The sequence below is a fragment of the Ananas comosus genome, linkage group 4 (genome assembly GCF_001540865.1).
Source record: "Ananas comosus cultivar F153 linkage group 4, ASM154086v1, whole genome shotgun sequence".
Classification (NCBI taxonomy): Eukaryota; Viridiplantae; Streptophyta; class Magnoliopsida; order Poales; family Bromeliaceae; genus Ananas; species Ananas comosus.
Window position 1 is genome coordinate 3718466 of NC_033624.1, and position 12643 is coordinate 3731108.

Below are 12643 nucleotides of genomic sequence, written 5' to 3' on the forward strand. Positions count from 1 at the left end.
GATTGATTTAAATACTTGATTTTTTCTTTGTTTTTGAATGAGTGTTATTTGCCTCGCTGTTTATTGGCTGGAATCAAATTTTCTTTTTTTGCTTTTTGCATGCCAGTTTTCGGTCACCCGAAAAAAATTCCGGGCGCCTGAAACATGTGGTAACCACGGTAGTCCTAGCGGGTTATCGGGTTTCGGATCCGGGCGACCAGTTCGGTTCTCTGTCATGCCCCGGGACCGGCGGAGGCCCTCCCGGTAGCGTGCCCAGACCCGCCATATGTCAACACATATAAGGCGTCTACAACAAAAGCGGAAGTAAAAGCAAGAGATAGAACAAATATAAGAAATGAAATAACTAGCAACTAGAGATATCAGAGCAAGTTCTATCATCTGCACCAAAGTAGAGAAATAAAGCTAGTCAAACAAGGATAACCATAAGTAGTACAATAACTGTCTNTCTCACGGCCCTCTCCGCCCCATTCCCAAGAAACCCTAACCCTAGAACCGCGATCGCTCCCTCATGCGCCGCGTGATGCCCCGCCGCAGCCCCGCCTCGGCCCGCTCTTCCGACGAACGATCGGCCGCGATCGGATTCGCGGAGATGAACGCCCGATCGTAGGCGAGCCCGATTTGATCCTTCCGCCTCGTCTTGGACCTCCGATCGTACGTTGTTTCTCGCATTTGTTGCCGATCTTTCCCTTTTTGATTAAGAAATTTCAATTTTTTGGTTTGAATCTTTTTTTGGGTTCACGACGCTTAGCAATCGTGCTTTTGGATGATCGGTTGCACAGAGGTGGTGATTTGATGCTGTTTGATGCGGTTTGATGTGGGACGTTTCCATTTTAGATCCGTTTCATGGGGATAAGATGGAAAAGTGATCGACATGATCTTGAATTCTGTGTTCTTTCGTGATATCCTGATGCCAAAATTAGTAAAAAGGTTCAATTTTTCCTCTGATTCCAGTGAGAAAGAGAGAGAGAGAGAGATTTGAGGAGTCGATTAATAATTGTAGAGATGATCGGATCGCTTCTTCTTGCGGCGATTCTTGCGATCGGATGATGGAATTGGCTCCCTTCTTCTTGCCACACTTGAATCCTTTCATAAGCCTATGGTGATAAGAATGTTGGCCACCTATTTATTCGTGATTCTTCTTTCTTGATTTGATTACCGATCAGATGTTGGATAACACTCTTTATTTGATCACCTGTGAGGTGTTTGGGATTATCATAGTTATCTTCTTGCCATTTTACATTTTTCCTCCTTTCTCTTTCATGAAATATGCTGTTATTTTTGCGTAATAGCTAATCTTATTACCTGATTTCAGGCTACTTTTTCTTCTTCCTCTTTTGGAGCTAATTAATTTGTGTTTCTTCATTGCATGACCTTTTGGATGAGGATTTAATAAGAAAGTTCTACGTATGTGGGGGGATGTTATTCTAATTGATCTGATGTTACTTTGATTTATCATCCGGTAATATGAATTTCTATTAACTCTAATATGGCAGAGTTTTCAGTTTTTGCTTAATAAAATGTCTTATCTTTCGACTTCCTAGCTGATTGCGCATTTGCTATTGTTGATTTTTTTGGGATTCTAATTTGTTCATATTTCTTTATGCCATCACCTTTCAGATGAGAAGATTATAAGTGATCTCTATGAACTCGATGTGGGTGTGACTTGCATGGGGGAGAGAGAATGCCAGAGCTTCGAAGTGGGGCCCGACAAACCCGGCAGAAGCCCAAGAAAGACAACGATCAGCAAGCTGAGAATTTAATATTGCCAGCCACTAATAGACCAGGAAGAAGGGGGAGAGGAAGAGGCACTAGGGCTGCAAAAGGGACTTCGGCAACACCAGCTAGGCAAAGGGTGGGCGGTAGAGGGAGGGGAGTTTCAGTAATCGACTTAGATCCTGAGCAGCCTGGTGAAGCACTTCCTGGAGGTCAAGAGTTGAGAGGAAATAGAGAAGTTGAGGGCATTGGTGGCAAAGATTTGGTGATGGATGGTGGAAGTGCTGGGAAAATTGTAGGAGCTGAGGATGAAGGGACTGCAGCTCCTGTGCCTGAGAGGGTATGCACTTCCTACAATTTATTTTTATGACGTATGGCTACCTAATCAGACTTCTGTTGCTATGAACAATGATGCTTATCTTTTTCCTAATTGAGTTCGTGACATGTTTTATTGGTAGCACACAAGCTTTTTTCACATTAGGGAGCATGAATTTCTTACTAAATGAATGGGCAGAAACAAGCAAATACTGTGTTATAATGATCTGAAAAATTATTGTTGTATGCTTATGTATTTCTAAATCTGTGACGAACATACCATATTTACTTCAAATATTGTAAAAGCCAGGATGCTCCCTGATGAGAGACAGTTGGAAAATGCCAGTTGACTGGAAAAATCAATTTATTTTACTCAGTTTCTGTAAAAGAAAGTTCATCTGTATAGTTTCATTTGGTCCTGCTCAGTTCCACACACCATGAAATTGAATGAAAGAAGGTGGAAATTTTAGTATCAATTAAAATTTTATTTTTTAATCCGAAGTTTTAAAAGCAGCACATATGAGCGCCCAAATTTTAAAACAAATGTTTTAAAAGCAGTGCATGTACCCGCATGTGCAGCATATTGCATGCAGTACTTCTATGACGATCTGTGTAGATTGCATCCATTTGGGGCATTTGAGGTAGATGACGAGCACAAGAGCAAGTGACTATTGCCACACCTTCAGAAGATACGAGCAAGCTAAACATGTCACGTGGATGATTAGCTACTTAAAAATATTAGCATCAAAATTGTATGCAGATTTCAGAGTTTCTTGTTGTGATTATTTAACATTTTACTGTTAAAAAGTTCTTTCGCATACTTGAATCTTGGGCAGTATTTTATAAGATCTAATGCCAAAAGAAAAACTTTATTAGGTTTTGAAAATTTCCTCTTTTTTTTGTACTTCCTTTTGTCTTTTTACATTCTTTCTCCAAGTTTTCGAAGTCTGCTGTCTATAGTAATTTAATTATGAATCAGCCTATCGAATAGACACTATGCTGTATCTTGATTGTTGGCATGCCATTTTCACCTTTTAGAACATTGATTTAACCCTTGAGAAAGCAAGCTAGGAACTCCTTAGTTGCTTCAAGTGATAGGTGGAAATTTCTCTAATGTATAAAAGGAAATGAGCCAAATCATTACCATGCCGTATCATACTTTCCTCTTTTCTTCCATTCTCTCCTTACCTCCTCGTTCTCTTTTACCCTTCCCTCTTCTCTTCTCTTCTTTCCCTTTTATCCTCTCGTTCTAGGTCTTCTAGTTAGTATTTTGGAATTTTATTTCGAATGTTTGGCTTTCATTATAGCAGTTCTTGTCCAACTTTACTAAGTTGCTGATTAATTAACAAGATTATCGCAGCGGAGCTAAAATTCTCATCTCTATTGCAGGTTCAAGTAGGTAATTCTCCTGTATATAAGATTGACAGAAAATTGGGAAAAGGTGGTTTTGGTCAGGTTTATGTTGGCAGAAGGGTATCTGGTGGAACCGACCGCACAGGCCCAGATGCTTTTGAGGTTCACTCTTAACATTCAGTTTTCCATAATCGGCCAGAAAGTATTGTTTCTTTTTAATGACACTTCATTCCTTGATTCCTTCCTGAATAATGTGCAGGTGGCACTAAAATTTGAGCACCGAAATAGTAAGGGTTGCAACTATGGCCCACCATATGAGTGGCAAGTTTATAAGTAGGCACTGACTCATTATATTTTCTTGTGTTATGATGGGTCCTCTACATATATGTCCCTGGCAAAATTATATATTTGCATATCTAGTCCTGTAAATTCTGGAATATATATACATCATGAAAGTGCACTTTCTTAGAAAACATACTGTCAGATTCATGGGCAGAACTTGGTTTTGCAAGGGAGGAAACTTCTTAAGAAGAGTATTTTTGAAAGAAAGGGTATATATGCAAGAAATTATGTTTTTGAAGGGACTATATAATATTTCAGATTTATTGAATGACATATGTCTAAATAGGTAATTTCACAGGGATGTACATGTAATTAAAATCAGTCTGTTTACTTTGTTGATTCATCTGATCTGATTTCTGGTTTCAAGCACTCTTAATGGATGCTATGGAGTACCATGGGTTCACTACAAGGGCCGTCAAGGAGACTACTACATTCTGGTCAGTACAATCTTCATTGATTTCTTATGTGTCTAGACTTTTTCTCGACGATAGTGCACTAGGGAAACCAGGGTATCATTTTATCTAACTATTTATACTTATTTGTTATTTTAGGTCATGGACATGCTAGGACCTAGCCTTTGGGATGTTTGGAATTCAGTCGGTCAAGCGTAAGAGAAGATACTATTCATCTTCTAGGGCTGGTTTGGCTCAACTGGGGCTTGTTGTAAATGCTGTCTGAGTAAAGCCGTGCACAAGCTTCAACAGCTTTTTTCATTAAAATCCTCGTGATAGCTTCCCACTGCAGCAAAAGCAGAAGCAGCAATTTGCTGTAAATGGAAGCTTCTGCTTTTGGGACCCACTAGCCCATTGCAGACACCGCAACAAAAGTGCCAGACAATTTTTATTTCAAACATCTGTTAAGTTTGCTATTTTTCTCATGCTCAGTAAGTTGCTAATTCTTGCACAGGATGTCAGCAAATATGGTGGCCTGCATTGCTGTGGAAGCCATTTCAATTCTTGAGAAACTTCACTCTAGGGGGTAACTTTTCCATTTTGGGCCTTCCATTTTTGTAGCTAACTGAATTTTGTTTCCTCTTTTTACTAGTCCAATCCCTTTAATGTTATTTCTTATCCAGGTTTGTTCATGGAGATGTCAAACCTGAAAATTTTTTACTTGGTCAGCCTGGAACTGCTGATGAGAAAAAGCTTTATTTAATTGATCTTGGTTTGGGTATGGCTATATTTCAAATATTAGTTTCATTTTCTTAGTTAATTAATGTGCTGTTTGTTTTGACGTAACTTGTGGCATGAACTCAAAGATCCATTTAAGTGCTGAGTTCAGCTCTATGATTTAGTGAAAATAACAAAAGTAGAGAATTAGACCTTCTTTGCAGTGCTTTACTTCCCCGTAAGAAACCTTATGGGTTCAAAGAGTAAACTTGGACACGTGAATAATTAATCTAACACCAATCTATTAAAGCCAACAACTAGATCTTCTTATCTATGGTGACTTCTAGGCAAACAGACAACCAGGCAGAAGTGTACTGAAACTCAAAGTTTCCTTGAACTTCACTTCCTCTTGTTTTTTGTTTTAACTTGCATTGTCAAACATTTTGTAATGGTGCTTCTGAATGGAGCCTTCAAGCTTCTAGTCACTTCTGCTCTCTGTACTATTTAAATGGATTTTTTTTCCTCCTTAATTTTGTGTACTCGACATATTTATGATGCAGCATCTAAATGGAAGGAAGCATCATCGGGTCAACATGTTGAATATGATCAGAGGCCAGATATTTTTAGGTTTGTTTCTTTCATTTTTATTTATTTTTTATTTTTTTTATTTTTTCAGTTTTTATATTTATCTCCTTCACATAATTTTTTTTTCTTTCTTTCTTTCTTTCCCTATTTCGGTGGCAGGGGTACAATAAGGTATGCAAGTGTGCATGCCCATTTAGGCCGGACAGGAAGTAGGAGGGATGACTTGGAGTCACTGGCCTATACGTTAATATTTCTCCTCAAAGGAAGATTGCCCTGGCAAGGCTATCAGGTACTATTTTAGCTGTAATATTTACATATACCCCATACAAAATATCTATTCATGTATGTGCTGTACAAAATCAGATTTGTATATACAGGCTTTAAATTTTGGTTTCTTATTATATATGCCTGATCGCCTTCAAAGTTCCTCTCTACAAAAAGCATGAAACCAACCACTTCCCAGAAATTGGATGACCCTCCAACTTCAGATATTTTTGCGAGAAACAACAGTTTCGAGGGGTATATGAAAAATCAAATTTTACATGGGGTTGTGTGTATATGTGTATATGTGACTTTTTTCTTAGCTTTTAATAAAGTCTTTTTTTTACTGTAGAATTTTACTTTGTACTTAATCGAACCTTTTTCTTATTTTGGTTAATAATGCAGGGAGATAACAAAAGCTTTCTTGTATGTAAGAAAAAAATGGCTACTTCAGCAGAGCTTTTGTGCTGTTTCTGTCCACTTCCATTCAAGCACTTTCTTGAGACTGTGACAAACATGAAGTTTGATGAAGAGCCAAACTATGCCAAACTCATTTCCCTTTTTGATAGTTTAATCGAACCATGCACTTCTTCAAGACCTATCAGAATTGATGGTGCTCTAAAGGTCATTTCAATCAGAATTGATCTTTCAATTCCATTATCCAATAACAGTTATTTTTGTGACTTTCAAATTTTATCATTTCTATTACCTGTTTTGCCCAGCTGGAGCTACTGGTAAAGTGGTGTTGAGAAAAATCTATAGAGGAGAACTAAGAACCTTTTCATTATAGCCTTCCACCCACCGAAAACAAAGCAAAGCATTAATTTCAGATTAGAGATTCTGCTTTGGGGCCACAACTGCTGATTTAGCTCACACCAAACCAAAAGCTGCAGACATTTCATTTGCCAAACACATAGTTGCTTCTTTCAGGAAGAGAGGAGCTATTTAAAAAGTCACACATAGTTGCTTCTTTCAGGAAGAGAGTAGCTATTTTAAAAGTCAGGCCAAACAAGCCCTTACTAAATTTGCTTCAATATGTTTCCTTTACATATGTAGGTTGGACAGAAACGTGGAAGGTTGGCCGTAAACCTTGAAGAAGATGAGCAACCCAAGAAGAAAGTTCGTTTAGGAAGCCCAGCTACACAATGGATTTCAGTTTACAATGCTAGGCGACCTATGAAGCAGAGGTAATTAAACAAATTGTGCATTTAATTTGAAATTTACGTACTTGTCCTTTTAGCTGCCGGAAAGATTCTTATATGTTTATGACTTGCAATTTAATCTATTTTTCAAGTTAAGAATTATGTGTGTTTGATTGGTAATCACTAGGATTTCTTCCATATGTAGTACAAATCTATTAAGCTTCATGTTTACCTATGTTGGCTATTTTATTTGATATTTGGCAAGAGCTCTGTGTTTTGCTGTGAGTTTCCAATAAAATTGTTGGTTTTAAGTTACTTTTATTTTAGCAGCTTTACACATCTGGAATATTCTTAATGAAAGTCGGCCTAATCTTGAGAGAATTTAATCGTTGCAAAAATTTTGATGGCAAGTATATTTATATTAAATTGAATTAAATATGCAGTCTATGGACTGATAGAACATGCTCACAGAGATGTGAACTGCTTCATTGTTCATTTCACTTAGAAATTAAAGATCTGAACTCCAGAGTTGGGGATGAAAAGCATGAGTTGGGGATGAAAAACATACATCAGAATTGTTGCTGCCGCTTGTGACATGTGGGCAAAGCAACCTTCATCATTATATACAACACTATGATCACATCTTGATCATGGCTTCTGCTCTCTCTCTCTCTCTCTCTTCTTTTGCATGGTAATAACAATTGAAATTTTGAGCTCAAGATTTTCTTTCCACAGATACCACTATAATGTAGCAGATGCTAGACTCCAGCAACATATACAGAAGGGCAATGAAGATGGCTTGTATATTAGTTCGGTGGCGTCATCAACAAATCTTTGGGCCCTCATTATGGATGCAGGAACCGGTTTCTCTTCTCAAGTTTATGAACTGTCGCCTGTATTCCTGCACAAGGTATGGTAGTGTGTTTGTGTTTAGCACTTAACTCCCTTCAGATTTTCCATCCAGTAAATATTGAAATATCATCTGAAACTTCCATCATTTCATTTACTGGATGTGTGTTTGTGTTTAGCACTTAACTCCCTTCAGATTTTCCATCCAGTAAATATTGAAATATCATCTGAAACTTCCATCATTTCATTTATGATATTTGCGTTACTTTAATGCAAAAATTTGAAGGAAATGGGTTAAGTGCTAGCAGTCTAAATGTTGAGGGAGCTTAGATGTAGTTTTCTTTTTCAACGGTTCAAAGTGCAAATCGCAATTATTTTGGCTGGTTTTCAGCTTTATTCTTATTTTCATTTAGTTGCTATCTTTATTTGTAAGCACTGATGACTGTTTTCGCACGGGTTCTTTGTTAGGATTGGATTATGGCATACTGGGAAAAGAATTATTATATCAGTTCCATATCTGGTGGGACAAATGGAAGTTCACTTGTGGTTATGTCTAGAGGTTAGATATTTTCTCATAGTATGTAGACAAGTAGAAATGCATTTAAGATTGGAGCGTATGATTGTTATGTATATTAATAGTAACAAATATTCTCACATATAAATATACTCATCTATGATTCTATATAATTTCTGATGCAGTCGTTAATTATCAGACAAGGTTATTAACCAGTAGAAAGCAATTTTATATAGGAGTCTTAGCATGTTTATGTGAAACTTGTTACCGAATATCTTTACTGTTCGAAAATCATCTGTTTACATATGAATACCATGTAAAACCTGAATTTTCATGTGTACCCTCAAAAGTGCAATATTTTACAAAAACATCCTTATATTAAGTTGTGGATGCATCCAGTTCTTGAGAGAAGTGATTTTTAAATAGTAAACATTTCTAAAATGGAACATATTTTTAGGAAAACAGTCACACACACACACATTTTGAAGCTTTCTGATCACTAGACAAAAGATGTCGAAAAATCATGAAATTTGATATGATCCCTAGATACTTCTAATAGTGTAGATCATGTTTAATAGAGCCGACCATCAATTTGGATGTTCCATCGTTGGGAAGAAAGTGGAAATCTTCCGTAAGCAATCTAATACAGAAAATTTACCTGTTTTCACCAAGTAGTTCTTTTCTTTCGCATGCATAAAATATATCTTCATTTTTTACGTACCTTTTAATACTTATAAAAATTGTTCATTTCCCAACTGTGCTCCTGATTTTTGGTGTCAGGAACTTCGTACACCCAACAGTCATATAAAGTCAGCGAGTCATTTCCCTATAAGTGGATTAACAAAAAGTGGAAGGAAGGTTTTCACGTAACATCCATGACTACTGCGGGTAATCGTTGGGGGGTTGTTATGTCACGGAATTCCGGCTATTCTGATCAGGTAATGTTTTCTAACACTTTTATATGTTTGAATATATTTATTTTCTTTATTTTTGTAACTTGAAGGGGCCATTGCTTGGTTCAGTGATAAATGCCTTTTGGCTTACTGACTAATTAGTGTCTCGAATTCATGTCTCTCCTATTGTTTCACTTTGGTGCGACCATAACTGGGTATTTGAACTTCTTTTCATAGTTGTAGAAATCAGTTTTTAAAGCAAACAATTTATGTCTTTGTTGTTACCAAAATCTCTACTTGTGTAGCAACCAGCATTTTTTCTTTCAGTAAAGATGCTCGTTCATGTGCGTTTCACCCTTTTTTCTTTTTTGCTTCTCGTCTTTTGAGATCTTCTTCTCTTCTTCATGTGTTAAGTGTGTATGTGGATTTTCATTTGTATTTGTAACTAAGATTTAACTCTATATGAAACTCGGTCTCTTCTCAACATTGTTGGAAAGACCTGAAGGACAGAATTTTGATGTTTTACCTGTTAAAATTTCCTCTAAAAATTAGAAGAGAAACAAAATGCCGATATTCCCATATCTTGATGAAATTGACAAATTATTCTGCACATTGAAAAAGTTGTGATTTCACACACAATTTATTTCTCATAAGTTTGCTAGATTTGTACAGAAGTGTTAAAAATATTCTTCTGAAATTTTGCGTTTCATTAAGTTCTTCAACTTGCTATTAGTGATTTTTATTTTTCAATTATTAAAGAAGTTGGGATTGCTCAATTAATGAATGGCTTGGTTCATGAATGCCCTTGTGATGTAGGTAGTAGAGCTAGATTTTCTTTATCCTAGTGAGGGCATTCATCGCCGATGGGAAAGTGGTTATAGAATCACATCTACAGCAGCCACTCCTGATCAAGCCGCTTTTATTTTGAGTATACCAAAGAGAAAATTGATGGATGAGACACAAGAAACTCTGCGTACTTCAGCCTTTCCGAGCAACCATGTGAAGGTATAACTATTTTGCTTAATTGTCAAAAATAAGTAGTGTTAGGAAAAATTTCACTACTGCCCCTCTAATGACACATAGTTGTGTCGATGCCCTTTACAAGTTTAAAATATCACGCATGCCCTTATACTTGTGTGCATAATATAAATTGTACTCTTTAAAGTATTATAAGAAGAGCCAAAATTTGATTTTGCGAAACAATATTGTGCTTTCATAGGGGTGTTTGTGATATTTCGAACTTTGGAGGGATATGCATGATTTCAAGGGGCACATACTAAATCGACTTGATTTAATCATCAAATGATATCTCATGGTTGTAGAGACTATCAGTCTTTCGGGCTTATTTGGCCCGGCTAAAGCTTCTTCGGAAGTGCTTACTTAGAAGGGAGAAAGAACTAAGGTTTTCTTTTTCACATTAAATCCATGTTTCCACCTCTATAAGCAAAAGTTTTTAAGTTAACAGCATCTACTTTGGGGGTCAAGGAGTTTGTTCCAGGCTCTTGCAACCGCAAAAGCTCAGGTTGTCTTGTTCTTGTATGACGCGATATGTTACCAGTTCACTGCGATCTACTTTCTTAGACTAGTCTTATATTTTATTCAAACTTGTATTCTATCAATTATATACCAGCCTCTTCATGGTGGAGATGATACAAAAACTTTACTAGCACTTACAGGCAACAAATGTATATGTGCTTTTTTCGTAGGAAAAATGGGCCAAGAATCTTTATATTGCATCAATCTGCTACGGTCGAACTGTCTCTTGAAACTAGACGAGGCAGAAGAAGTAATTCGACGCCGCATTCAATTTTGGAAACATGAGGGTCCTGTTCATCTATCAACCATCATATATGTAAGTGCTAAGTTGCATTTAATATTTTCCTATAGAATCGGCATTTTTAAAGCATTAAAAGAATGGGGGGAAAGAGAAGAGGCATAAAGGCCTCTTTAGTAATCTGTTTATCTGTAAAAGAAAGAAATGCTGTATTGAGGTCTGTATACATGCCAGATTGTTTTATTATTTTGCTTCCCTTTTTTTTGGCAATTGAAAGCTTAAAGTCAAGGCTTTCTCAATTGCATTAGTCACTTAAATTAGCGCAAGTGGGAAAATAAGTATGCAATTATTTGGTGATTGAAACTGTAGCATGTAATTATAATTATGTCTAATCACATTGCAATTGAAAGCTTAAATTCAAGGCTTTCTCAATTGCACAAGTCACTTAAATTAGTGCAAGTGGGAAAATAAGTATGCAATTATATCTAATCAGATTGCAAGCTACTAACAGATGGTGATGGTTGGCTCTGAAGCCTTCACACCTAGTTATTCTCTTTTAGGTTTAAGGGGTATTTTAGTAATTTCATGCGGAAACTAATGGTAAATAAGTTGTTTTGAACTCGTATATAATATTTAGCCTGGTTTGCTTCTAAAAGCATCAAGGCCAAACTTTAGGCCAATAGCTGCTCTCTATACTTAACTAAGTGCCCCCCCCTTATAAATAAATATTATAATTTTGATATATAGTATTTATAACTGAATTAGACTGAAAATATTATCATTATTTTATCGAAGAAAAATTTGAAAGAAATCATACATTTCTGTCCATTATGTCAAAAAAGATTGATCTTCTCCCAGTCATTGCCTATATTAAAAGTAAACTGAAATAAATAATATAGTAAACATTATCACTATTTCATGAAGTAGATAAGATTAGTAAATGAAATCTTCAGTTTCTGGAATAGGTGGATTAAGAACAATTTTATTGGCAAAATTCGTAGCTACGTAAATTTATCCATGTGCAGATGAGAACAATTTTACAGAGAGGGATTATGTAGGAGATATTATGTTGGCGGCTAAGTATTACAATATTGGCGGCGGGGATATTAATGAGTTTTCAAATCACACATATATGATGGACAATGGAGATATCATATAGGGGGGATCTAATTGAATGTTATATAAGCTTCACATCAGACGTATGATATGCAATGGATATATTACATACAGGATCTAATTGGATATTATATAGGTATTACATTTATTAGGAGATGGATTACATTTTTTAGGAGATGAATTATGCGTAAGATAAGGCAATATTAGATGGTGATGATGATAGGGAACGAAGATATTAATAAGAGATGGAGTAGGTCGAGGAGATATTAATTAGATGTTGACACGTGATAGACAACGATGTAATAGTATTATATGTTATATATGTAGGCGCGCAATATTAATATCATGCGTTGGATACGAGTATGATAGGCCCATGTCTAGTCATTTTGAATCATTCGTTTCAAATGGCTTACAAATGATCAGTTATTCTATTCATTTCAAATGACTTACAGATGATCAATTCTATTTTCAAAAGTGGTTCTTTAGATAAATTAAAAGAACCACTTTTTTTGGGCCAAAAATGATATTTATACCTGCAAATTCTTTAATTGTATAAATCATGCCAAAAATGATTTAAGTCATGCAAACCTTTTATACAAAAAATAATTTAGATTATACCATTCATACTATTTTATTTTACATTCAAAAACTTTTATACTTGAGACCCCTTTAATTAA

The 12643-nt window shown here is 36.0% G+C and overlaps 1 protein-coding gene across 4 annotated transcripts; it reads left to right on the forward strand.

Moving 5' to 3' along the window:
- LOC109708862 (casein kinase 1-like protein HD16) lies at window positions 446-11208 on the forward strand. Of its 4 annotated transcripts, none has more exons than XM_020230749.1 (18): window positions 446-651; window positions 780-927; window positions 1618-2053; window positions 3418-3543; window positions 3641-3714; window positions 4091-4160; window positions 4275-4330; window positions 4630-4701; window positions 4799-4893; window positions 5393-5459; window positions 5577-5706; window positions 6084-6302; window positions 6735-6865; window positions 7556-7730; window positions 8138-8228; window positions 8964-9121; window positions 9893-10081; window positions 10783-11208. In XM_020230749.1, the coding sequence occupies exons 3-18, from the start codon at window positions 1682-1684 to the stop codon at window positions 10840-10842; spliced, it is 2085 nt and encodes a 694-aa protein (XP_020086338.1). In that variant the 5' UTR covers window positions 446-651; window positions 780-927; window positions 1618-1681; the 3' UTR covers window positions 10843-11208. The 4 variants fall into 4 exon arrangements, with proteins under 4 accessions (XP_020086338.1, XP_020086337.1, XP_020086336.1 ...); XM_020230748.1 differs by lacking the exon at window positions 780-927 and adding an exon at window positions 1395-1459; XM_020230747.1 differs by lacking the exon at window positions 780-927.